The following is a 25,223-nucleotide window of genomic DNA, read 5'->3' as shown; positions in this document are numbered from 1 at the left end:
GGCGGGCCGTACATCGTCAGTGTCATTGCCTCTACTCAGTGGATGTCTGTGTAATGCTGTCAGAGTCCTGTTGTCTTCTTAGCTTTAACGTGTAGTGAACAGCAGACATCCATCTGTTTGTCTCATCTCAGAGAGCAAGAGATGGACCACTGTGCAGCAGGGGAGAAGTACTGACAACAGGCTGAGCTCCTAATAAGGAAGGGCAGGCTGGCCAAGGCTCTCTCTGTAAATATCCCTCAGGTCTGAGAAAGACAGGGGAAGGGAGCTGGGGAGGAAGAGGGAAGCGGATGGATTGCAGCCTTATATGGACAAAGCACTGCTTTTCCCAGGGTTTGTGGCTCTGACCTCCGGCATGATGCCAGATGCTGCACAAACAGCTCCTCAGCGCCACCAAGTGGTGTACCAAATTTGTTGATTTGTTGTTCATATAACTTGCTGAAAAAAAAAAGTATCATGGGAATTACTTTTTTATACATTTTGAACAATTGGTTGACTTAAAATAATTTACAAATAGCCCTGCTTTAATGTACAACTAAGGAACCCCAGATTCAGCTCATGTTATCCGAAGACCTTGCAAGAAGGCTTCAGGTTGTGTATAACATTATGCTTTGATTTATTGGAAACATGGTTTGTGAAATGCTCAATAAGACACAATCAACTGATTTATTTTATTCTATTCTTAAGATCGTGTCCTTATGAGGGTTGTGTAAAACTGTGACCATGCAACTAAAAGGTCAATTACTGCCATAAAATTGGGAAAATAGAGGAGGACATATTTTCACATGTATTGAATCCTACATTTCCCATAATACCCTTCATTAAATCCTCCTTGCCTATTGTATTAAAAGCTCTTATCTTTCCAACATTCAACTAGCAAAGCAACACAGCCTGTTAATGAGCCGAATAATAACTGACCTGAGGTGATCACATTGCTTTATTAACTTGCTTTTATTCCATACAAAATAGAACATTAACATTTTATGAATGCATGCATAAATAGAAAATTAGGAGACTTATTAGAATTGACACACAACAGAGGCGGACACTGATAACTCTTGGCCTGCTGCTTTAGTGTTGTGTGTTGAATTATAACTATTTGGGGTCAATGTTAGGCTGCATTAATAACTTCCACACATAGTTGCCATAAAGACACGATCATTCCTGCCTCAGACCCCAACAACAGTAATAATTATACTACATCAAATACATCTTCAAAGTCTTTACCCCAACCCAAAGGTGGTGATGAACTGATCCGCAGAGTAGAGATGACATGATCTTGCATGGAGGGAGCTACGTAATGCTTCTTGGAGAAGATAGGATGAGAATGTAAACACTGTCACTGTGACCTGCAGAGTATTTTTACAGCCTCAGCTACACAGTCCTGGTGTTTTAATAATAAATATGTATGCATAAAGTGGCAGATGTTGCAGCCTGTATTTAGACAACCCGTCAAACTGTAACAAAAACGAATTCATGTATACTTGGTAATAAACAAAAACATGTGCTAGGAGAATTTGTCTTTACTTACAGGTGGCGTCACTATATTAGATTAAGCTGGATGTTATCTACAATGAAACCACAATGTTTCAAAGATGGACTGCTAAATGCACATCCAATGCTTTATACCCAAAATTGAAAATACAGTATTTTTTCTGTACTGTGGTCCAGGTTTACCATTTGAGTTAAAAAGTAAGACATTTAGCAAAGTGCTGTTTACTGTAATTCGAGTGAGCAGCAAGTGGAATTAAATATAGAGTGAAAAGGTTATTTCAACATGAAGCAACATTTTTTTAAAGACCATTCATTTCCATTTGACAACAGCAGCTTGCATTCACCCAAGTCCTATTTTCCATTCTGTTTAGTCGACTAACTACTTCTATTGTTTTCAACTATTAAACAGTAGGCCTATAGGAAGTTTGCCATATTGATATTGATTTGACATTGGGTGTGTTTGTTATTGAGTTTCCACTTGGAATTACAAGTTCAGGGCACTATATCATTACCTTTCACGTTTGGTGATCCAGTGTGTACTATGCTAAATGAGACACGAAAAGATGAACTTATTCAACTCTCTCTGATATTTACATGTTGACCAGCTCCTATCATGAATGCTGGTTTACTACTTTTTTGTAGTCTATGAACAGGAGGGTTCCTAAATGAGGGAAATGACCAGGAACACTCAATAGCAGCCATTCCTTGTTCTCCACATCAAATCCGTGCCATGTTTTCCAGCAATCACAGACCCAGGTCCGGGTTTTGTGATTAGCAGCACACATAGCTGAATGGCCTCCTCCTGCTACTACGGGATACTATTGAACTTGCACTTATCAACAACTTCTGAGTCCTGCAAAACAATCCCTAGAAGGTGGACTGTTTTTTCATTAGGTTCAATTGTCAAGAACAGTACCTTTGGGAACTTTAACCTCCACTTTTCTTGTTTCCAGGATTCCTCTTTGTTGCTGCAGAAACAGATGCTTCTTCCTGATCAAGTGAGGCTGAAACATTCCCACTGTAGTCCATTGTGAAAAGGGATTGCTTGATGTTTAAACAGGCTGTACGTTTAGAAGTGACTTAGCTTGAACTCTGAGGTTGTTTGTTTTCTTTAACATTATGATAAATTTACTTCAGGCATTTAATAATTAAAAATTAAAAATCTAAATGTCCATCTGCAAATTAACTTTCTTCTGTTTTAGATTGTTCAGTTAGCCTCTCTTGTTTTAAATATTTGCTCATGTGTTTCTAAGTTGCCATATGGAGAAGTCTTGTGACACAAAAGTGTCCAAGTACACAATCTACAAATAGCCTTTCATGTCAGGGCACTGTGAAAACTGAGTGAGGGATTCTACTGTAAAAGTTTACCAGAAATCACAAGATGCCGTTTAGTCATGCATGGAGATAGTTTACCATCGTTCTAATCTGATTGAGGAAGTGCAATAGTGCAGACAGAGATCTGAGGTAATTGCAATAAAAAAACCATTGCCACAGTAAGTGAAAAAACTTTTATTGATGAAGAGCGTCTCAACAAACTCTGACTGCATTTTCCATACAGGACTTTTTGCTTCAGTTAAAGCTTTCCGAGTAAAGATCGCCATGTCTGGTGAATCAGACCCTTACATCTTCTCCACGGACACCTTACCCAGTGACCTCCGCTTCCTCCCTCCACTGGCAAATGGGCTGCTGGGATGGAGGGTGTTCAACAACATCATGCACATGGGTGGTGTGTACAATGGGGAGGCTGGCCGCTGTCACCGAGCTGATGTCCCCTGTCCTTTAGCTGTGAGAGTTGATATAAAGGAACCAGCCCAGCACACCTACAGCCTGGACACACACACAGGTAATCTAAGGGACCATTATTGTCCCATTGACTGAAATTGTGTTATTGCTGATCTTATTCCAAGCTGCTAATGTCTTCACCTTCTCACCAGGCGTTTTTACTCACACAATGAGCTCAGCAAGCGTAACTGTGTCACAGTCTTTGTATTCACACCGATACTACTCCAACCTGATGGTGATGGAGGTCCTGCTGGTGCGTCAGGTGACGTCAGAGGAGCCAATCACTGTTAATCTGGTCAGTTCGTACACACCTCAGAGCAAAGACATTGTTTTTCAATCTGGACCTGATTACAAAGGCGGAAGGTAAAATGAACAAAAACAAGTGTGAAATGCGCGTTTTTGACGTCATTGACAGCAGAAATCCCTCTCGCCCTCAGCCACATCCAGGGAAAGACAACCAGTGCTGAGATCCCAGGAGGTTCCTGTCCTGAAGTGCACCTGATCTGGACACCGGTACCCTCCTCTTTGACACTGCTTCCAGAGCAGAGTCAGGCCCGCTGGGGCTTTATCCTGATCGTGGCCAACAGTTTAGACACAGCTGAGGCCTGTTTTGACGAGGGTCTGAATCTGATGTCGACTGGTAACCTTCGTCCTTCCCACGAGAAGGCCTGGAAGGAACTGTGGCTGCAGAGCCAGGTGGAGGTGGTTGGTTCAGAGAGCCTCTGCAAGGCTCTGATTGGGTGCTTGTTCTACCTCCTCAGCGCCTTCCCCTCCATACATGACACCTCTAGTTCCTTTGGTGGGGTAAGTCCAGGTGGACTGTCTAATGGTGGGGATGGTCAGGACTACTGGGGCCATGTCTTCTGGGACCAGGTAAAGCTATTCCAGATGACAGCTTGCTTGGTTGAATTAAGTATCACACAATGACCCTACTTTCCTGTTGTAGGACATTTGGATGTATCCTGGCATAGCCCTTTTCTATCCAAAGCTGGCGCGAGCTGTGCTGGAGTATAGGGTGGGGACAATAGATGGTGCAAAAGACAACGCCCAAAGGCAGGGCTATAAGGTATTATTATCAGTGGGTAATCCAGGTGTTACTAACATTACTCATCAATCAAGTAGAGGCACAACTACACATTGAGCCAAACACATTTCCTTGGAAGGCTGAAGAGAAAATATATTTCTTTTAAATAAAACAGCTGTTAAAACGGCAGGATAAAACACATCACACTCAATGATAGAAATGACAAAAACATGTGAAACCAGAAACAAGAGTTGGACCATAAGTAAATTACAGAATTTATAACGAAACTAATTGAGAAAATGTCAGCATAAGTAGAGTGAAACTTGAAGCGTGGGGAATCTGGCAGCCTATAGCTCTTTTCAGAGTAAAAAACACAAACAGAAATATTACATGTAGACTATTTGTGGGTTTTAAGTGGAGATTTGTACTCTTTAAGTACAGATGAAAAACATTTGGTACAAGATGCTAGCTCAAGCTTTATCCTCGTAAGTGCCTTTTGTTACTTTTGGATTTAGTTAGGGTCACTCCTTAACTCCTACTTTAAATTCTTATGATAAGGGAGGTTTATTATCTTAACACAAATATTTAGCATTCAGACATGACAATAGGTTTCTTCTTACTAATCCTGGCAAGAAAACAAATTGCACATTAGTTATACTTTTTAACACATTAGTCAAAGCCTACAATAAAAGTTAAGTACTTAAAACATCAACTGTAGGCCTTTCAACCTAGAATGTTTGATTAGCACAGCTAGCAAAAAAAAAAGCTTGTTCAATAATAGATTTTGACCTGACAGATGGCTGGAAGTAAAAAGTATTTGAATTTAAACTGCTCTAACACTGTAGCAGCAGTCGTTGCTATTAGCAAACCAGCTCAACTGAAACAGAGTTGCAGATAACTGAAGTGTTAGGTTTTTTTTTTGATGAATTGTCTAAACTAAAGTTTTCATCTTTACAGGGACTTAAGTTCCCATGGGAGAGTGCTGTGTCAGGGAGGGAGGTGTGTCCGGAGGACATCTATGGGCAACAGGAGATTCACATCAATGGGGACGTGACCCTGGCCTTCCAACACTATCTCTACCTCACTGGGGTACGTCATTTATCCCCTCTCACTGTCAAATTGTTTCTCATGAGGTTATGATAGGCTATTAACTGAGCTTTGTTTCAGGACATATCCATGTTCACAGAGGGCAGGGGCAGGGAGGTGGTATTTGGTGTGGCTGATTATTGGGTTTCCAGAGTCACATATAAACCTGAGGACCAAAAATACCATCTCTTGGGTAAGATCTTAATAAGACAAACAGTAATAATAACACAATATTGATTAGAGTTCTACATGATTATCAAGGTAACTCCCTATATTAACAATAAAAACATTTGACTAAATTGCCACCACTGAGCTGACACGCGACAATGAAGTTGGACCTGGCTCTTAATGTTATGAGAGTATCTGAATGTAATAGTTTTTTGAATATTTGTATTATCTTTATATATACCTTTTAATTTTGTTTATACATTTTTTCTATAATAAAACATTTAGCAGCAATAAGTCCCAGTTTGCGTATCGATATCATATGCACGTAATAATTATAATGTTTATTTTTAAGACAATATTATGACACATTTCTCCAATGTACCATGTAGGTGTCATGCCTCCTGATGAGTACTATTACAATGTCAACGACTCTGTTTACACCAACACAGTGGCCAAATTCAGGTACTAGTATTTTCATATCCTTAAAATGTTGACTTGTGAATACAAATAATAAAAATACTTTTTCCTGTGTCAGTTTACAGTTTGCTGTCGAGCTGGCTGCCCTCCTCCAACATCCTGCACCAAAGGAGTGGCAAGAAGTGGCAGAAAACCTCAAAATACCTTTTAACGAAGAATCCCAGTACCATCCTGAGTATGACGGCTACATCAAAGGTTCATTGTTTGTACCCTTCTGAAAATGACCTGAATAAGTTCAAATCTAGAGTTTATAACATGACGTCAACATGTCCTCTCTTAGGGCATCCAGTGAAACAGGCAGATGCAGTGATGTTGGGCTATCCTCTTGGATTGCCAATGTCCCTAGAGGTCAGGAAAAATGACCTTGAAGCGTATGAGCCAGTGACAGACCCTAATGGTCCGGCCATGACATGGGTAAGACACGACCACTGTATCTGAACCTTTGTCAAAAGTTGTTATGGACCAACAACAGAGTATAATAAGGGTTGACACTGAACACACAATTATCACCTTGAAGGCTTCTGTTGCTATGTGATTACATAGACATGATAACATGACAAAACCAAACAGTTTATTAACCCAAAATTATAAGTGTGTTAAATGAATACTATCAACACTGTATTTATAGATTGTTGTACTGCCCCCATGTGGCCAAAAATGCAGATTGACAGTAGATAAGTTAAACTGCAAAATGTCCCTAAAATAGAAATGTTCATTACATAGTGCATATCAGCAATTTATTGTATAGTATTTAATCATTCTTACTAACTGTAATGTTTATGTCTCTGGTAGGAGTCTGTGTTCATTTTACAACCATACTGTCGAATACATATTTATTCTTTATTCTTTAAAACTTGGAGTACATAAGTACTTTTATTAGAGTGTTTCCTTACATCAACTTTAATATCATGTTGTTCATTTTTCCTAATGTGTGAATCAATGTTTTTACTTTCAATTAAAAGGGTATGTTTGCAATTGGCTGGCTGGAGCTGGGGGAGGCAGAGAAAGCTCATGTTTTGCTAGAGAAGTGCTTCAGCAACATCCAGGGACCATTCCAGGTATCCTTCTGACTCATGAACACACAACACTTGTACATGCCTCTTAATTGCATACCTATGGTTAGTGTGGTTACCTCTCCTCCTTAGGTATGGAGTGAATCATCAGATGGATCAGGTGCTGTTAACTTTCTCACTGGTATGGGAGGATTCTTGCAAGCTGTGCTGTTTGGTTACACTGGCTTCAGGTTGGAGGGAATGAAAAACAACTCTAAATGAACACAGCATGTTCACAGTGATACAGATGTTGATTTGAAAACTGTGGGGTTTTTTTTGTAGAGTTCAGAGGGAGTGCCTGGCTTTTTCTCCACTTCTCCCCAAGGACATTTCTGAGCTCTACGTCCGTGGAGTAGGCTACTTGGGCTGTCAGATGGACTGGCTGCTGAGAAAAGATGAAATCTGCATCATACTGAGGGAACAGGCCAGCAATGCTACATCCTATGATCTACATGTGGTCTTGAAGGGATCAGGAACTAAAATCCCTCTCATCCGAGGTATCACACAATGCAGTTTAGCATCACATTTTATTTTCTCTGAGAACAAGGTTTATTTTTGCTACAAATAAATATATAATTTATTTATAATAAAGAAGAACACAATCTTCTATGTTAACAGGCAGAGTCAAGATAGGCAAACAATTAATATAAAATGATCATTTCAGAAAACAGCACTGAAATGGCCACAATAAGACAATGTGATTTCATAGACAAACCAATCCAATAAGCTATATTCATTGAGATAAAAGACTGAAAATGACTTCCTGCTACTGTAATTCAACAAGTCTTATTTTTTCTTTCTATATTTTAGAATTAATGGTATATGTTTGTATGCCTCATGTTTGAACCATGATTTTTTAAGTTGTCATTATCCTCACTTTCTTCCTTGATTTCATATCTCATTTTCCTAATAAAATGGTTCGATTTTCTTATTTTTCAGGTCAGCCTGTAACTTTTCCTCGAGAGCCTGGATATGTTTGCAAAACAGCTTCACCGTCTCCCTGTTGGCCTTTCTGAAACAGAATCTGTGACCATCCTGACGATCACATGTACCAAGAATAAGAATATGTCCTCAAGTTATTTTATACAGCAGCTCTTGTTAATTTGTACGTTGCCATTCACCACGGACAACATATAAGCATTCAATGAAAGTGGACTGTTTTTCTTGATTTGATTAAAGAAAATACAAAAAGATCATGTGTTTGTCATACTTATTTTGTAACTGCCTCTGGCTGGACTCAATATTAAGGACCACATGATGTTTTACATACAACATGTGGAGCCTCCTGTTGATTTTTCCTTGTTACAAAAGAAGAAAACTGATATAGGTGTAAAGCTTGATTTTTCTTTTGTTTCAATCTCTTGTGAACTTGTGATTACGGGTAAACTATACCGTAGTTAAAAGTGTTCACCATACCTTGGTGAGTTGAACATTCACATCCTTTGTTATGTCAAGTCAAGTTTATCTGTAAAGCAAGTATAATACAGCCTCAGCTGACCAAAGTGCTTTACAGACAAGGCATAAAAGATCACAGACAAATATAATAGCACTAAATACAGAAAAAAAAGAAAATTTTTAATCAAATATTGGATTTGTTTAACCTCATTTAAATGGAAATGTATGTTTTAACCATTGATTTGAATTAATTTAATGAGAATTATGTTTTATTGAACAATGTAGTGTGACTAATAGTTAACAATATCCTGTAGCTGTGTCCTTAGAGAACTGCGAGTCCATCACTTTACAGGAGAGGCTTGACAAAAAAAAGAGTAAGGGACCCAATATTTATCTTCACTAACATAACATAAAAAGTTTGTTCCCCTCTGGCTGCCCATTGTGTGTCCTCTAGTGAGTTCTTAAATAGACTCTAGTCTAGTCTCTAATAGAGACTAGTCTATTTCTGACAACATGAAAATATTCTAGGATAACATGGATGCATGAATTGTATTCTTCATTTTTGTTGTTGTTTTTTAATTTTTTTTAATTATTTTTATTAATCAATTATTATTGATTGATATGTCTATATGTATAGGTTTGTGTGGATATATGTATGTAGGAAACTGGGAACTTGCAGGCAGGCTTGGGAACATATAGCCTAATTTATGTTTATGTTTTTTTTTTTTTTCCCATTGCCTGTTTCTGTTTTAATTTTAAAAAAAACCCTTCAATAAAAAAATCAAAATCAAAATCAAAATCTAATGAGTTCTTAAAATACATTTCTCCCTTTCTGTATGTTATGGCAGTGTGTGGGCGGAGAGCAGCACTCGGTCACACCTCAATTGGATAATTTCAAACCTGAGCAAGCGCTGTTAACTCCGCCCTGCAACTTCCTTTGGGTTCGCTCCATTTATTATTTCACGTGTTGACGTGTTTAAACAAACGCCGCATCATCTGCTTGCAAATCTGAACCGAACGGTTGGCCCCGCCCCCCTTCCGCACACCAACGAACCACACATCGAACAGCTTTTCCTCGACGTCACGGCGCTAACGCGTTGGGATTGGCCGTTGAAGTTTTGAAAAGCCTAACGGTTTCAGCGGGGGGACGTTTTGCGGTTTCTGTCCGGGGAAGATTTTTAAACACAGGAGCTTCGACGGAGAGCGAAGAAAGTCCTTCATTTTAACAACATTTTCCACGTCAGTATGCGATTAATTTAGCTTTTGAATATAAGCGGAGCGTCGAGCATCGGATTTTGTATTCAGAAACTCTGACAACACAGGTAACGTATATCCTTTATTACGCTACACTGACTGGTGGTGGAAAGATAATTTGATGTTATTGACAACCAGATTGTTGACAAAAAGCTCCTATAATGTCCGTATTAATCCGTCCTTTAAACATTACATCGTCAAATAGGGTAACATAGAAACACGTTCTTTACAATATTAAATACATGCACCCAGAATTACCTTTTTTTAAAATGAACTCTTGGTTATTTACTTACAATTATGATGGTAGCTTTTTTTTTTTCCGGAGAGATGTTAAAAGACAGTCAATCTACAAGTATTGATAATATTCGCATTTATGCAGCATGTCAAGGTCAATGAAGAGAAAAGACAATGTGAGATTATGTGTAACAGTGTCGTCTACTTTACAGGAGAGGGACTAACTTCCGGTCTCTGTCTCAGTTTATAACCCAGAATTAAAGAGAGCCTCACAGTTTGCTCATTCTATAAACATTTTCCCTCATTTGTCAAGGTTTGTATTGATGCATTTACACAGAAAAGCAGGATACAACTATATTGCATTGCTAAGGGGTTTGATTATTGTGTGCACAAATACACTGAAAGAAATAAACCAGACGTATAAAAAAAAAAGTAGTTTAGCCTCTAAAGCAGGGATGGGCAACTTTGTTCACAGCAAGGAGCCACATTGATTTAATTCTCACTACCAGGGGGCCAAATTGTAGGATGCAAAAACGATTACAGTCAATAATGTCTCAAATTTAACTCAACATATACCAGTGATCAAATGTTATTATGGACATATTTCTGGTTTTCACTATTTCATGGCAGATTTTGTCATGTTTTCTTCATGTTTCCAATTAATTGATATGTTGACATTGAGCTGAGGGCCACGTTCAGGGTTGATGGGGGGGCCGCATGTGGCCCACCCCTGCTCTAAAGTAATGTTTTTCATTTATTTTCACAAGTATATGTTTTCCTCCCTCAGGCCGTCAACATGAACTCCGTGCAGTCATCTGTGCGATCCCTCATGCTAATGTTCGATGGCAAAACCAAGGAATTCATCAGTGACATTGAAAATATTGACATGGTGTGGCTTAAGGAGATCCAACAAGAAGCCAACCGGATGTTTTCAAGGTGAGCTTAAATAAGCTGAGCAATAAAGAACAAAGTACAAAAAAACAACAATGTTTAAATAAACAAATGTGCTGTTTCCTGCTCTTTTCTTGAAATGTGTGAATATCATTTTGCTGATGAAGAAATTCCTTCTTTTTTTTTTTTTATAACTTCAGAGATTTTAATGCTGAACCGGAATTAATGCCAAAAACACCATCACAGAAGAAGAACAGTCGCAGGAAGCGTGTATCTTTGGGGCGTCAGGAAGATAATCCAACCAAGCGAAGGTTTTTTTTGTTTTTTTTTTGCTTTCAATTCTGTTTTAAGCGATGTCTGAACCAACAGCTCTCCTTTCCTTAACAGTTTAAAACATTCTTGCTTCTTTTTAAACCCTTGTTATTTTTTTCCCCTCTAGGTTTTCAAAGGGGAAGCGCAGTAACCTTCGTCGCTCCTCTGTCAAATCACTGAACTTCATTACCGAAGAACAGGCCATTCCTGAAGCCTCCACTTCTGAAACCACACAGCCGAAACGCACCACCCGCAAAAACAAGCAAGCACAGTCTGAGGTGGCAGAGGATGTGGGCCAGGTATCTCCTGTCAGCTGTAAAACCGGGGAGACGGAGAACAAGAAGCCTGAGCTGGTAGAGGATGTTGAGACGGATGACATAAACACGTCATACACTGTAGGAGTAGAGCAGGAAGACATATGTAGCACTGTCCCGTCTCCTCCTGAAATTCCCCTACCAGAGCTCGCTGTTGGAATCTCCGTGGCAGATCGCCTCTCTGCTGAGAAAGCTAAAGGGCAGGAGCCTTCTCCTGGCCGAGCTGCTGCAAAGATCACAATCGCTGGAGCGGCTCGAAGCTCGCGCCGGAGCTCTGTACGGTGCTCCCTAAAGCTACGTCACTCTCTAGCTGGTCTGCGACACAGTATGACTCAGGAGTCTGTTCGCCGCGCCTCACGCCGTTCCATGCTCAAGAAGGCGGCGGCTCACTTGGAGAACTCTACATGCAGCAGCAACGTTGATGGTGAGAAATGTTTCCATTCGAAGATGACCAATAGCTTAAAAATATATTTTCCGCAAGTTTTCCGCACTCTGATTATGGCCGTCTTCTCACTACATGGGGCTTCTTTTTCTGTTTGTAGAGGAATCTAGCATGGATGAGGTGGACAGAGAGGCGTAAGTAACATTTTGATGAATGTGTTGATGTTTTAATGTTAGCTAAATGTACAATGTATTGATCTGTTTTATATTCACATTGGTTTATTCTCTGCTCTAGGGTGATAGAAGCTTCAACAGCTGACTCAGAGAATAGTGAGGAAACATCTGCATCTCCAGAGGTATGAATTTATGTCTATATATATATATCTCAAGGATGCGATTCATCTTGAAGAATCCTCTTCTTCTCGTGTTACTGTTGCAAGTAGTATCTTTATGATTTCCAGGTAACCACACAGAGAGAGAGAGGCTTTCATGTTTCGCTCCTATTTAGATGCAAAGATTGAGGTTCAATGTCCCATGTTAATTATGAACCTTCTTATGCCCATGTTGTTTTGGATTTGTGTCAGTATCTGTAGTCTATTAACTTTGCAGCATCATTTATGTAAAGCCTTCAACATGACAGGCTCACCTGTTGTGAGCACTCGTACTCGTGATGTACACAGAGGTTGTGTTCTTTGAGATGTTCTATGCAGCTTACGTTGTCTGCATTTCTTTACATTTAGTATCTGCTATTCTTAGAAGTGCTGAAGTAAAAAATAAAGTTCATATACAACTTCACATGAACTAGTCATAGGCTAATTGCATACAGCTTCAGGTTTAGATATTCTGCAGGGCTAAACAATGCGGTAACACAGGGACTATTAGAATCCACACATTTATCAAAGTAATTCATGTTTTCTTGATTTGAAACGGCTCCAGATAAAGGCTCCATTGTAATTATTGAATAGTTCAGAAAAGGTTCAAACTGGTGCAGAAAAGCGGACCAGAATGCAGTGAAGTATATGTTAGGTGCTATAAAACAATAGCACCTAACCTGATGGGGCCAACTATTTAATGTGAAGTTTGTCCACTTTTGTGCGTCTGTGGTGTTTGTTGTGTTGGAGGTGTTCCTGCTTTCTGGTTGTTTGCCAATCACATCCCTTACCTGTTAACAGCCTCCCTAAAAAATAAAGTTTGTTGACTTATTAACTGTTTTTTTTTCTTCAACATGTGTATCAAACAAATCTGTAGATCCAGATTGAACAGCGTGTGCAACCATCTTTTGGACGCGTCACTCGATCGGTGGCTGCCAACTCTCCCACACTGGCGCCTCCACCATTGTATACTGCTGAGCTGACAGTGAGCACTCCCACCAGGAAAGCGGGTATGGCAACGTTCCATTGTATTGATTGATTTTTTGTTCCTTTGAGTTTGTTCCATGGTGCATTTTGTGTGTGCTTATACATGTGTTTTTGTTACAGAGAAGCAACTGCTTTCCAAGTTGGGTCGTAGGTAAGTGCTATTTTTGTGTGCGTCTGTTTTTGTGTTCTCCTGCAATACAGATGTCGTCGTATTAAAGGTCATATCAATGTGTTGGGACTTGAGCTCTTATTTCTATGCGTGTGTGTGCAGGTCACGGCTGAGTACCAAACGCAAAGCACCAGATACTGTAGAGGAAAGTCCCACAAAGAGGTTCTCTCCTCCCAAAAAGAGTCAAAGCGTAAGATTCCTGAACTCTCGTTGAGGTTTAGAACAAAATACAGAGATGTAATTATAAATAATAATGAAGGGATTTCTTAATTAAATAATAACATTTGCAACTGCTTCTTTTGTTGTTGTTAATACACAGGCAATCAAACCCAACATGAGGTCCTTCCTCCAAACTGTACACAAAAATCAGATGCTGATGATGACTCCCAATTCCCTCGGACGGTCCAATGTTATCAAATCCTTCATCAAACACACCACTCCTATAAAGACTGATTTTAAGGTAAGTTATACTCTTAACTCAGGTTATAGAAACATCATGCAGACAGACTCTGTACCTGATTCCTACTGTGATTGGATCTCACTATCCTGCTCTTTATACAAATTGACATTAAGCCTGGTTGATGTTTATAAGTTTTAAGTTAAATCTAATATCATAAAAACCTCACATGGACGAGCGAGAGAGAAAGAGAGGCAGGGAGGGGTTGATTACGGAATGAAGTGATTATGAAGCCTGGTGTTCCTCTACAGTTAAGAGGTTTATTATAGAGCGTATGAGCTATACTACCGACTGGAGACTCAGTTAACAGAGAGGAACAGACCAAACAGCTGTGTCCTCACTGCTTGCATTATAATAAAATGCTTGTCAATCAAGTCTCAATTGACTTTTTTAACTTTCCTTCTTTCCCATATTGAAAACATTAATTGCAGTCTCCCTTCCAGAAATTCAGGACTTCCCAAAGTTGTCCATTCACAACCCGCATCCCGCCTAAACTACGTTATCACAGACTTATGATTTATTGTGATCCTGTCATTCAGACCATATGTAGATACCAGGGGTAAACACGTTGACACTTTCTTACTGGGAATGTAGGGTTGTTTCTTAACGTTGTTGTAATAATTGTATGGTCTCAGTTGCTTAATTCAAGTTTCTTGAATGCTCTTTTTTTGACAAGTAACTACCACTGCAGCAGACTCAATAAGGCTAGCAACCTAGCAGTGTGTACTCTCACTCAGTCTGTCTTACAATTATGATCCCTTTGGTTCAGAAAAAGACAACAAGATGGTGTGGACAAAAAAATGCTGAATTCAAGGTTTCACAAACCAATGACTCAATAGTGGCTTCCTCCTTTATTTTAAACTACCACTTTCATACAGTTTATGCCCAATTCCAAAAACAGACCGGCTATATGTTGTCCCAGGGATTAAAAAAAGAAATGGAACTGAATATGCATAACTCTCCCTTGAAATTGTTCTAATTTCAATATCATATTAATGCTTCTAATCAGAATATTTTTCAGCAATAACAACAAAACAAATATGCAAAAAGGATAACATTCAATTGGATTAACTGGTAGTTCTTTAGAATTGTTTATTGAATCGTAAACATATTGTGGCTCGATCATGCAGCCCTGTCATATAGATGTTTTGTTTTTTGTCCCCTCTCCAGATGAGTTTTGGTACAGTGGTGAGTGTAATGTTAAAGCACCTGGTGATGTTTGTGGGCTTTTGTTGGTGTCTAATATTCCATTGTTCACCACAAATGAAAAGCCTCTTTCACACTTGAACATTTTGATATTGATGTTCAGGTATTTCAAAAATATCAGAACTAACTGCTCTCACGGTTTAAAGGAAAACCCATAGAAGCAGTTAACCTCCATGATATGATTCAAAGGGAATGAGTGGTTAGAGTTGGAGCTACCCCCCCCTTTATTAAGGAAACAGATCATTGTAATATAACTTAAATCTTATTACAATAACTGACTATTGGTGAAAGGGGCTCCTTTATTTCTACTACACTTGTTAGATGTTGGTGTCTTGCAACCCAATGCTCGTTCTTTGCAGTTTTATGTCTAACAACTCTTCAAATCACTGAACATGGCTTTGATAACCTCACTGTTAAGTTTGTTTCATAATTCCATCTGCAGTTAAGATTGAAGTAAAAATCCATCTTAACCAACACTGGTGCTTTTTAGTTTGTTCATTTGAACTGCTCGATTATAATTACCTTTTGTAAAAGGGGAACACCAAGTCTAATATAACCACACGTTGTTCCGCGGTCTTCCAGCAGGCCCAGTGAACCTCGTGGTTTCATCATATACACGTGCATGGATAAGAAACACACATTTGTTACACATAGTTGGGCACAAATGCGTTTAAATCCAAGTCTTATGTGATCATACAGAAACTACTTATCACTAGAGCCCCTGTCATTTCCTCCTTTTTAAAAAAAAAATTTGGGTCAAATTTAAAAGCAACTCTTTCTGATTAGCAATGACATTGGGCTATTCTGTTTGGTATTTTGCGTATTAGCTGGTTTTCTCTGTAGTAATTCATCTTAACTTTATTTATATAGAACTGTCCATTCAAACATGCAGTCTAAAAAGAACAGAAATAAGTAAAAACAACAACACAGTAAAACAATGTAGTCAGAAATCAATCATTTAAAAGTATCCCTACTGTTAAAACAATCATTAAAGTTTGATTAATTTACTCCAAAATCAGCAGTAGGTTTTTTAAATTTAATATTTAAGTTCTGTTTTTAAGATGTTTGACTTTTTGCCTTCAAACTGTCTTGAAATTGTAGTTTGGCTGTTTGGATACAAAAGGTCATTGGATTTCCCATCAAGCTTGTGCTGACACTTCAGAGTTTTACTCTGACTAAAGTTTTGAAGGGTGGATTTTTGCTTCATCCCGTCTTCAATGATAAGATGATCTGTTTCAACATGAATGCACTCCACCTGCTACTTCTGATTTTCACTTTTACCACCTTGTCAGTATGTTAAAAACAAAATGTTTCCATAGTCAATTAATGTTCTCTTTCCTCAGACAAAGGAGCGCCACAAGCTTGAAGCGCTGAAGAAAAAACAGGAGCAAGAGGAGGAGAGAATGAAGAAAATGGAGGAGGAGAAGAAAAGGAAACAGGACGAACTTAAAAGGTTCAATCTCAAACCTCTTCTGTCACTCCTAGAGGACTGTCTCAGAAGATTCCTTTTTTACAACTGTTTGAAATTATCTTCTAGGAAGAGGGATGAGAGGCTAAGAAGAGTGTTTGAGGCCAAAGTGAAGGAGGAACAGAGGGAAGAAGAAAAGAAAAAGAAGATTGAGCAGAAAATGGCCAACATTGATGAGAAAAATGACAAGGTAAATCACAAACCTGGTGTCTCTGAATCTTTGTTGGAAAACAAATTGTTGAATTTGTCTAAGCTTTGACTTTTCATGCAGCGTCACGCAGAGGAGAAGGCGAAGAAGAAGGTGGCCGTTAAACGTCAGGAGGAGGTGGAGCAGCAGCAGCAGCAGAAGAAGAAGTTGGAAGAGGAGGCTAGAAAAAAGAAACTTCAGCAAGCAGTGAGACAACGCTCTTTTGTTATTTACGTCTTCATCACTGTAGCGAGGTGCACATTTTGGCTTTCATCAAGTATATCTTTCGGTGTTTTGAAACCGAACAGTACTAGAGGCGTAATAGGGAGAGGTGTGTGTGTGTATGTGGAGCTACCTCTGTGCTGTGCTCACCCGCAGCGCCGTAACACACTGAATCCGAAGACCGGGACATCAATCTTACGCTGTTGCAAAATCAATATGAATGTCTTAAGGTGAAATGAAAAGGGCTGATGACAGGCAGGCGCATATTTGCATATGATTCAGTGGAAAGGGTAACATGCTGACGGCAGGTTAGCAGGTTGTGCCTGTGCTAAATGTGGTTAGGGTTGCTGCGGTCAATATGTCAGTGTAACCTGACTAACCCTACATACTGTGCATTAAGACTTAATTTTTCTAGATCCAAATACTACCAGACTGCACTGTTCCTAAGACCACATTTGTTCACTGTTCTTGTTTACGACCAGAGTGACATCAGATGTGTCCATGCCCACAGCTAATGGCGTGCGGCTGCTTTGCCGTTTGAGCACAACATTCAGCCGGCATCAAGGGCCAACATGTGAAAATATTAATAATTTAACTTACTAGTAATTCTAGTGATGACATTTTACTGTTTAGACAACTAAACATGCACATCCCTACAACTAAGATGTCCAAGTGGTCTGAGCCGTGGCAATCATTTCTGAATTTTTATTCTTTTATTATTGTGCTCTTTGAATATTTAATCTGGGCTTTGCCTCATTTGTTTACTTTCTTGTTTCACCATGTAACTTCTGTCAGAGGCCCCACGACCTCTCTCATTGAGCTGTGTGCATGATAAAGTTTGTTACTGTAAATAAATACACCATACGATGCTCTTTTGGTGAAGATTCCATAACAACAAAATGTTGAAAAAGAGCATGATTATGTAATGCAGTTAATTTGATTATGGTTATGCGTATGTACTTTATGCTTGGGTAAGTATGAGTACCAGTTTTCATTTGAGAAAAATAACAATTGTAAAAAGTTATTGTCTTTTCCAATCAGGCTCTTATTCAGTTGTGTGTTTTCTTTAAAAAACTTAAGGAAGAAGAAAAGCGGCAGCAGGAGTTACTTGCCAAGAAGAAGGCAGAGGAGGAACAGCAAGCTCGTAAGCTGGCTGAAGCTCGCAGAGCATTGGAGCTGAAGAGAGAGCAGGAGCGCGAGAGGGAGAGAGAGCTGGAGAGAGAGCGACAAGCTGCTGCTGAAAGGTCAGTGATAAGGACCTTTTAAAAAACACTAATCACCAATAGATGTTTACATTTTCACCATGTTTTAGACATGAAGACAATAAAGGGGGTTGAACTTCCTTTGGTGCTTATTTTACTGACTTGATGACTTTTTTTTCAGGGAGCGGGTGGAAAAAGAAAAAGCTCTAGCTCTGCATCGAGAACTGGAGAGAGCTGCAAGAGAGAAAGAGAGGAGAGAACTGGAGGAGAAGAGAAAGGCGCTGGAGGAGAAGAGAAAACTGGTAGGAAATCACGAATCAACATTTGAATCCCTGCAATTTAAGAAGCCACATCATGTCAGGCTATTAAGTTTGAAAATTGTGCTTCCAATAGTCAGATAAGAGATCTTCAAGGAGAGCAGAATCACCCACTGAAGTCTTCAGTTCTCCAAAATAACAGCAAAACACTGAATCAAGTGGTTTCTCATTAAATGTCTCCAGCATTCCTCTTTGGTAGATATTGAATATGAGGAGGATTGTCCTTGCAGTATCATCATTGATGTGAGATTTTGACATTGAGCTGATTTATTCCCAGATGACTAAACCTCTTCAAAAACCCAACACCTAGTACAAAAACCACTAAGAGCACTGACTAAAGCAGTTTCAAGATTCAGCTCATGGTTTCTCAGACACTCTTCTAGTCTGCTTTAATGAAACAGGGAACAAATAGTCCAAGGTTCGTATTGAACAGCAAAATCTGATTATACAGATAGCATAATGAGTCGGGCCCAGCCTACCTTTGATCACCATGTTAACAACACAACTCTGTGGACACATGGCCCACCAATATTCCAATGTTTGTCTTCAGACTTTTATGACAGCTTTGGGTTGGTTATCTTGGCTGTTCTGTTGTTCATGCGTCTTTGTTCCATTAGGAGGAGCAGCTGAGAAAAGTAGCTGAGGAGAATGCTGCGAGAGAAGCTGCGAGGCAGAGAGAAGCTGCTGCCAAACAGGCTGCTGAGTCCAAGGTAAACTATAAGATGGAGACTCTGCTCAAGTACACATTCACGGTTGCAGACAAGTGAGAGTTGATCCAAAGTTTAATAATTCTCAATTTAACCTCATCAAGCAATGCAAATAAAGTGTTTTTGTAGTTTTATAATCCAGATTTGCTCTTCAACACATTTTGAATTAATCCCTATAAAATTACTCTTCTCTGTATATTATAAATAAATATAATCTTCAGTGTCCAAAGTTAGCCAATGCCAAATGCTGGTAGAAATAAATATTAGTGAGGGGAAAAAATGAGGTTGAGCGCTGTTGTCAGGTGCCTCTATCAGAACAAAACATACTGTAAATTAATGACCATTTTGCAACGACTGCCTTTTGCTGACCCTCACTGTATTTGCTTGGTCAGGCCTTCAAGAACTCAGTCATCTTATTTGGAAAAAAAGTAGCAATATCAAAGCGTTGAAATACTATGCTATATTAAAGTCCAAATAATCGCCCAAATAATAAAAATTCAAAAGTTCCAATTATTAGAATCAAAATGTTCTTTGTCTAATAAGCAAGTATTGATGAATACACTCTACATCACTTGTTGCAGCTTCTAAATGTGGAGCCAAGTTTACAAACTCAGTACTGGTTGCTTCTAAGCATAAGCTAATTAGAGTTTATTGCAAAGCCATTGAATCTACAAACAGAGGTACAATCACCTCCTATGTGATGTAGTGGTTCAAGTATCAAAGACAGCTTTTTTTTTTATTATTACATTTTCTGTCATATATTTAATATGAAAAATGTACCCTTCTAAATGGAGACTTTCTGCAAATTAAAAAAAAATCCATGTTTGTACCCACATTCAGAGTGGGTCTCCATTCTTGAAACTAGAAATACATAATTAACATACAATATCCTGAAGTTATACTCTCAATTCACACTCACTTCTGAAGTAAGTTTGAACATTTTAGACCTTGATAACTGCTATAAACTGACGAACCAAATATCTCCCTCTCTCTCTTTCTCCTCCTCGCTGCTTTGCAGACTGCCATGAATGTCACTGTGGATATTGAGGTAAGAAATGAAAAGATATTCTGTAAATATTATTTTTACATTTGGTCATTTATTTGATGGGTAAACATGTTTTGTTTTTTTTTGTTGTATGAAGCGTCTTTTTATTTTTTTGTCCACCCCTTGAATTGTTAAATAGTGTACACCATGTGTATCTTTGTGTGCATGCAGGAGAGAAACACTTCTTGAGAAACAGCTCGAAAGTATCACTTGAGGTCTAAGCTCCTCACAGAATCACTAATGACCCTTTTTTTTTTTTTCCTTTGCAGCGCTCTGTAATGTCCACACCTGTAGGAAAGGGCTGTGGCCTGAATGTGACGGTTGATATTGTGGTAAATTTACTTAATGCAATCAAAAAGAAACAAAATGTTACTGCTTCAGTCTTTAAATGTGATATTCTAATCCGAGTCTTAATACCATGTGTTATTTTTCTCTTCAGAACTCACCACAGTCCTACGCCATCACTCCAAAGGGGGGGAACAAACCTTTGTCCATGTCAAAAAGTACAGAGGATTACGGAATGGATCAAAACAGTGACGACTCTACTGATGATGAGTCTGCCCCGAGGAAACCTATTCCATCCTGGGCAGAAGGTTAATATCATTTTACTTCTATTATCCTTTTATTATGAAGTATGATCCTGTTGGAGGAAATCTGCTTTAGTGTTGTTCAGAATCTCAGCAAGATGTCACTCTCATGTTTTGTGATCTTAAATTAAAGCATAGTATTTTATTCTTTTCCTCCCAGGTCAAAACTTGCAGAAAACAATAATGAAGCAGTACTTCAACCCTCTGAATTTGGACTCTTTCTTCGGAGCTATTGAACCACCAAAACTGGAAAACATCTTTTACAAGAGCAAGCCGCGGTATTATAAACGCACCAGCTCTGCTGTGTGGCACTCTCCTCCAATTGGAACCAAATAATGTCTGTACACTGATACAGATGACATTGCTGTACAAATTTGTATGTTTAGTTTTTAAGTCTGTTTTAAATAAAGCAACCACTTCCTTTTCTTATGTTTTTTTTCCAATGTTAAATCTGTCTTCTTCGGGTATTTTAGGAATGTTGTTACTAGAATGTAAGATGTAATGGGTTTTACGTGATACACAAGTGAAGAGATCAATGCTTCATTCTTGTACTTGAAAATGGGTATGTGGGATGTGAAGTCTATCCTGTTTGATAAGTCAACATTTTAATTTGTATCATGTATGTACTGACTGTGTGTGTGTGATAGAATTCCCATGTTTGGGATTTATTCAAGTGCATTAAATGGTTGGATCTGCCAAATATTGAGTAGTTTGTAGCTTAGGTATGCCTTATTACACTTTTTGTCCAGAAGGAAAATGGTTGTTTGAACTCTGATGGTAGTTAATCTGGGTCATTGAGCACTCCATGATCTCGTAAAATGAAAGTTGAAGTTCAAACGAGAAGATGTAACCTGCATGATAAGTAGAACCGGATAAGGGTCTGAGTTTAACCATTCGTCCAGTTCCATTTAGCTGTATCAGCACACAAGGCTGCATGCATGATACCTTGTTACCATATGAAGCCTTATTTACACTTGTGCTTTTCGACATGACACCAAAATGTACTAAATACTCCCTTCACTGGTTGTACTAAATGTAGATACTGATGCCTTTAAAAGAAAGGAACAAATCTCAAATGCATTAGGTGGTTAGAATGGCTTGTTAAGTTATTCTAAACTGAAGACTCCACCTATCGTGTTAAACATGGACCCAAAAGCAGGTTTAAAGTTTAAACTAGGTGAGGTCAAGATAATGTGATGTGAAAAAAGAAAAAATGCAAGGCGTGGACCTCGAACGACCAAATGAGGTCATGCTGTTTTAAGTGTACTGTCCCTTTAACCGCCAAAGTCAGGCAGTGACATCCTTACGCTTCACGTCGCTTCCAGGTAGATATCTGTGCTGTATCTTTTACAGCAACTAAAGTCTATTCACGTTTTTTCGGCAATACGTCGTCGCTAATATCAGCAAACGTCTTTTGAAAGTCCAACATTGACAACTCAGGTAGGTCTTTATGTCAGCTTGATACGTGTCATCCTTGCTTCCCCTTCCGTCGTGTAGCCTTATTGAGCCAAAACTGGGATAAAGTGATGGACACTTGGTTTCTGACAATGCATCGCAGCCATGATATCAACAGAAGGGCTCTTTGGTAATGCAACGTTAAATTGTTTTAAGCAATCTAGTTGATGATCGCCATCGTCAGCATAAATACAACCAATCGCTTAAACACAAATTATCTGTCTTAATCGCAGCCACCCTCATTGAATAAAGATAACTAACGTTATGTCACTGTAAGGAAAGTGGACGGATTTGTAATTGTTTTCTTTTGTATTTAAATCTGATGCACACTGAATGCAAAAGTTATCGTTCTAAATTTGGTTAAAAGATTTTTAACCCTCAACTACAATGTGTCAGTAGAACAAATATAGTCGGCAAAAATAAGGTTTTATTATTGCACTTGTATTCCTTATATATTTATATTCCTTATTATATTTCAAAAATAAGGTTTTATTATTGCACTTATATTCCTTATTATGTATATATATATATTCCTTATATTCCTTATTATATTTAAAAAATAAGGTTTTATTTTACCTATAATAAAAATGGAAAGAAACAAGAATAATCGTCGGGGAAATGTATTTGATGGTAACCTGGCATGCTCCAATAAAGCTGCTGTCTTCAGAACTCCTTGCATAAATGTGAACAGAATGAAGTGACACAAAACTGCATCAGCTATTTTCAAGTAGCCTACTGGTCAAGGTCGATTATTAGCAGTTGTCTACTCTTATTTTGTCTAAGCTGTATAAGGGTTTATAGCCTTTTATCCACCAAATCCTGCCTTGTATTTTTACCTGCAGATCCACGTCATATGTGTTCCCTAAAATATTCACTGTCTTAATTTATACAGAAATGAGTTCTCAAATCCGACAAAACTTCCACCAGGACTGCGAGGCTGCCATTAACAGACAGATCAACCTAGAGCTCTATGCCTCATATGTTTATCTCTCTATGGTAAGAAAATGCAATGTGCATCTTTTCTCCCCAAAGCTCATAGCTCATTCTGTTTGACAAAAGTTTTTTGTTTTTTTTATTATTTTAGGCTTACTATTTTGATAGGGACGACAAATCCCTACCACATTTTTCTAGGTTCTTTCAAGCACAGTCTAAAGAAGAACGGGAGCATGCAGAGAAGCTGATGAGTCTGCAGAACAAGCGAGGAGGCAGGATTTTTCTGCAGGACATCAGGGTATAAAATTGTACTTTTTTACTTAATTAAAGTGTTTAGAATATTAATTTTCCCTTCACTGTGTCTATGTACTAACTAACTTAAATACCTTCAAGTCTGTCAGTTTGGGTGCAAGGGCGAATTTATGAAGCAGTGATTCATATGTTGGTTATTTTTGTAAAATCTGTATGACATTGGTGTTATATTGTCCTGCATTATTAATGTCATTTGCAGAAACCTGATAGAGATGAGTGGGGCAGCAGCCTGGAGGCCTTGGAGTGTGCTTTGCAGCTTGAGAAAAGTGTAAACCAATCCCTGCTCGACCTGCAGAAAATAGCGACAGAACACAACGACCCTCACGTAAGAAGCAGAGTAGAAGGCCACGACACATATCTGCTGCCTGAATATTATTCTGTCTCTATCCAGGATGTTTTCTGCTATCCTAGCAGGTGCTCTGATGCCTGTGTTTATTATGCATTTATCTTGAAATGTAGTCTAAAAATAAGCTTTGAAGGTGACCGTCTACCCACGATTAAAAAAATAATTCCGTCTGAAGTGTGTTTTAAACAAATAGAAAAGCTCTGGGATCACTGATACTGTGCTTTAATGTGTCAAAGCACGCTCGCTAACCAAGTGGCAGAAAAATAAATCCAAACTAAAAGATATGCTAATGACAGGAGATGTGCTTTGGCAGTGGCATTATCATCATGTAAAATGATTGATGTAAAGGAAATTTTGAAGCAACAATTTCAAGTTGAGGTAAAAGCATACTTTGCCACTTCTTAATGTGCTTCAGACGATTGTTTTGCTCAAAAAACACTAAGGAAAAATGTCTGTAAGAAAAGTCTGTAAAACTATATAATAATATGGCGGTTGAAGAGCAGACACTTTGCCACTGAAATTGAATTGGAGACATCACCGAGTCAGACTGCAGCTGGATTCTGTGTGCTTTTCATGCAATGTATGCCGTTTGGATGATCTGACACTGTAGTAACATGATTATTCTGTCTTTTTTTTATGTGCAGGTGTGTGACTTCATAGAATCACATTTTCTGGGCGAACAGGTCAAATCTATCAAACAGCTTGCTGACTGGATATCCAACCTGCGTCACATGGGAGCCCCCCAGAGTGGCATGGCGGAGTATCTCTTTGACAAACATACCATGGCTGAGGAGGGAAGTTAAACTAAACTGACCATTCATCTTGTCTCTGACATGTCCTCCTTATAATACAGATACCACTGCTTTACTTTGTGTTTGTGAGTAACTGCACACGTTTCAGATAGCACTTTAGACAATGACCTTACCTTATATTACATTCCTGATTCGTGGTGTTTTGTGAAAACATTGAATTGGTGCCAACGATGTGTTCATATCATCTGATACTGTACTGATAATGTTTTAAAGTAACGAGACAAAATGCTACAATTTCTATTTATTTAAATGAAGTTAAAGTGATTGCTTATTGGCAATTACTGGAATCATGTGCAATGACATTATAAAGTAATAATTCAGGGTATTGCTATTCTAATTTCTTATTATGAGAACTTGTGATATATTTCTTGTGCTTTCAATAACTGATATCTGTATTGTGAACATATACATCCAAAGTAGGTAGATAAATACATAAAGAAATGACAATAATAAATCAACATTACATCCCTTTTCATACCAGGAGTTTCCATCTTACAACCCTTAAGTATGATTTTAATGACACTGCATTCCACACCTTTTAAATTAAAACATACCTCCTTTTTATAATAAGCTTTTATT

General features: G+C 38.5%; 3 protein-coding genes across 5 annotated transcripts; all 3 read left to right on the top strand.

Annotated features, from left to right (window-relative positions):
- The first annotated feature begins 2,242 nt into the window (after window positions 1–2,242).
- pgghg (protein-glucosylgalactosylhydroxylysine glucosidase) lies at window positions 2,243–8,273 on the top strand. Its single transcript, XM_020658424.3, has 15 exons — window positions 2,243–2,365; window positions 2,445–2,489; window positions 3,050–3,334; window positions 3,426–3,636; window positions 3,711–4,146; window positions 4,220–4,339; window positions 5,255–5,386; window positions 5,465–5,576; window positions 5,941–6,013; window positions 6,087–6,223; window positions 6,309–6,442; window positions 6,991–7,086; window positions 7,174–7,271; window positions 7,363–7,577; window positions 8,020–8,273. Exons 3-15 carry the CDS (start codon window positions 3,091–3,093, stop codon window positions 8,094–8,096), a joined length of 2,085 nt encoding a protein of 694 aa, XP_020514080.2. The 5' UTR covers window positions 2,243–2,365; window positions 2,445–2,489; window positions 3,050–3,090; the 3' UTR covers window positions 8,097–8,273.
- A 1,355-nt stretch (window positions 8,274–9,628) lies between these two features.
- Window positions 9,629–21,486, top strand: incenp (inner centromere protein). Of its 2 annotated transcripts, XM_020658338.3 has the most exons (21): window positions 9,629–9,797; window positions 10,751–10,899; window positions 11,055–11,165; window positions 11,294–11,904; window positions 12,023–12,056; window positions 12,157–12,217; window positions 13,110–13,242; window positions 13,340–13,370; window positions 13,491–13,578; window positions 13,708–13,848; window positions 15,016–15,033; window positions 16,395–16,504; window positions 16,589–16,709; window positions 16,791–16,913; window positions 18,009–18,172; window positions 18,312–18,432; window positions 19,065–19,157; window positions 20,173–20,202; window positions 20,469–20,531; window positions 20,639–20,792; window positions 20,947–21,486. In XM_020658338.3, exons 2-21 carry the CDS (start codon window positions 10,760–10,762, stop codon window positions 21,120–21,122), a joined length of 2,523 nt encoding a protein of 840 aa, XP_020513994.2. In that variant the 5' UTR covers window positions 9,629–9,797; window positions 10,751–10,759; the 3' UTR covers window positions 21,123–21,486. The 2 variants fall into 2 exon arrangements, with proteins under 2 accessions (XP_020513994.2, XP_020514000.2); XM_020658344.3 differs by lacking the exon at window positions 15,016–15,033 and having other exon boundaries at window positions 9,630–9,797.
- Window positions 21,487–22,062: 576 nt separating this feature from the next.
- On the top strand, window positions 22,063–25,119 carry fth1b (ferritin, heavy polypeptide 1b). 2 transcript variants are annotated; one of them, XM_065957176.1, is made up of 5 exons: window positions 22,063–22,226; window positions 23,134–23,237; window positions 23,373–23,472; window positions 23,686–23,811; window positions 24,477–25,119. In XM_065957176.1, exons 2-5 carry the CDS (start codon window positions 23,212–23,214, stop codon window positions 24,633–24,635), a joined length of 411 nt encoding a protein of 136 aa, XP_065813248.1. In that variant the 5' UTR covers window positions 22,063–22,226; window positions 23,134–23,211; the 3' UTR covers window positions 24,636–25,119. The 2 variants fall into 2 exon arrangements, with proteins under 2 accessions (XP_065813248.1, XP_020515681.2); XM_020660025.3 differs by having other exon boundaries at window positions 22,068–22,226; window positions 23,326–23,472.
- Window positions 25,120–25,223: the final 104 nt, after the last annotated feature.

The sequence above is a fragment of the Labrus bergylta genome, chromosome 7 (genome assembly GCF_963930695.1).
Source record: "Labrus bergylta chromosome 7, fLabBer1.1, whole genome shotgun sequence".
Taxonomy (NCBI): Eukaryota; Metazoa; Chordata; class Actinopteri; order Labriformes; family Labridae; genus Labrus; species Labrus bergylta.
Note: the sequence above shows the minus strand (reverse complement) of the source record. Positions and strands in the feature narration are given on the sequence as shown.

Bases quoted from the DNA above. Each gene is read 5' to 3' on its own strand.
- pgghg (XM_020658424.3), top strand. From the start codon at position 3,091: ATGTCTGGTGAATCAGACCCTTACATCTTCTCCACGGACACCTTACCC. The intron at 3,335-3,425 runs GTAATCTAAGGG...CCTTCTCACCAG, and splicing joins CAGCCTGGACACACACACAG to GCGTTTTTACTCACACAATG. The intron at 6,014-6,086 runs GTACTAGTATTT...TTCCTGTGTCAG, and splicing joins AACACAGTGGCCAAATTCAG to TTTACAGTTTGCTGTCGAGC.
- fth1b (XM_020660025.3), top strand. From the start codon at position 23,136: ATGAGTTCTCAAATCCGACAAAACTTCCACCAGGACTGCGAGGCTGCC. The intron at 23,238-23,325 runs GTAAGAAAATGC...TTATTATTTTAG, and splicing joins CATATGTTTATCTCTCTATG to GCTTACTATTTTGATAGGGA. The intron at 23,473-23,685 runs GTATAAAATTGT...TGTCATTTGCAG, and splicing joins TTTTTCTGCAGGACATCAGG to AAACCTGATAGAGATGAGTG.
- incenp (XM_020658338.3), top strand. From the start codon at position 10,760: ATGAACTCCGTGCAGTCATCTGTGCGATCCCTCATGCTAATGTTCGAT. The intron at 13,243-13,339 runs GTATGGCAACGT...TTTTTGTTACAG, and splicing joins CACTCCCACCAGGAAAGCGG to AGAAGCAACTGCTTTCCAAG. The intron at 16,505-16,588 runs GTTCAATCTCAA...ATTATCTTCTAG, and splicing joins AAACAGGACGAACTTAAAAG to GAAGAGGGATGAGAGGCTAA.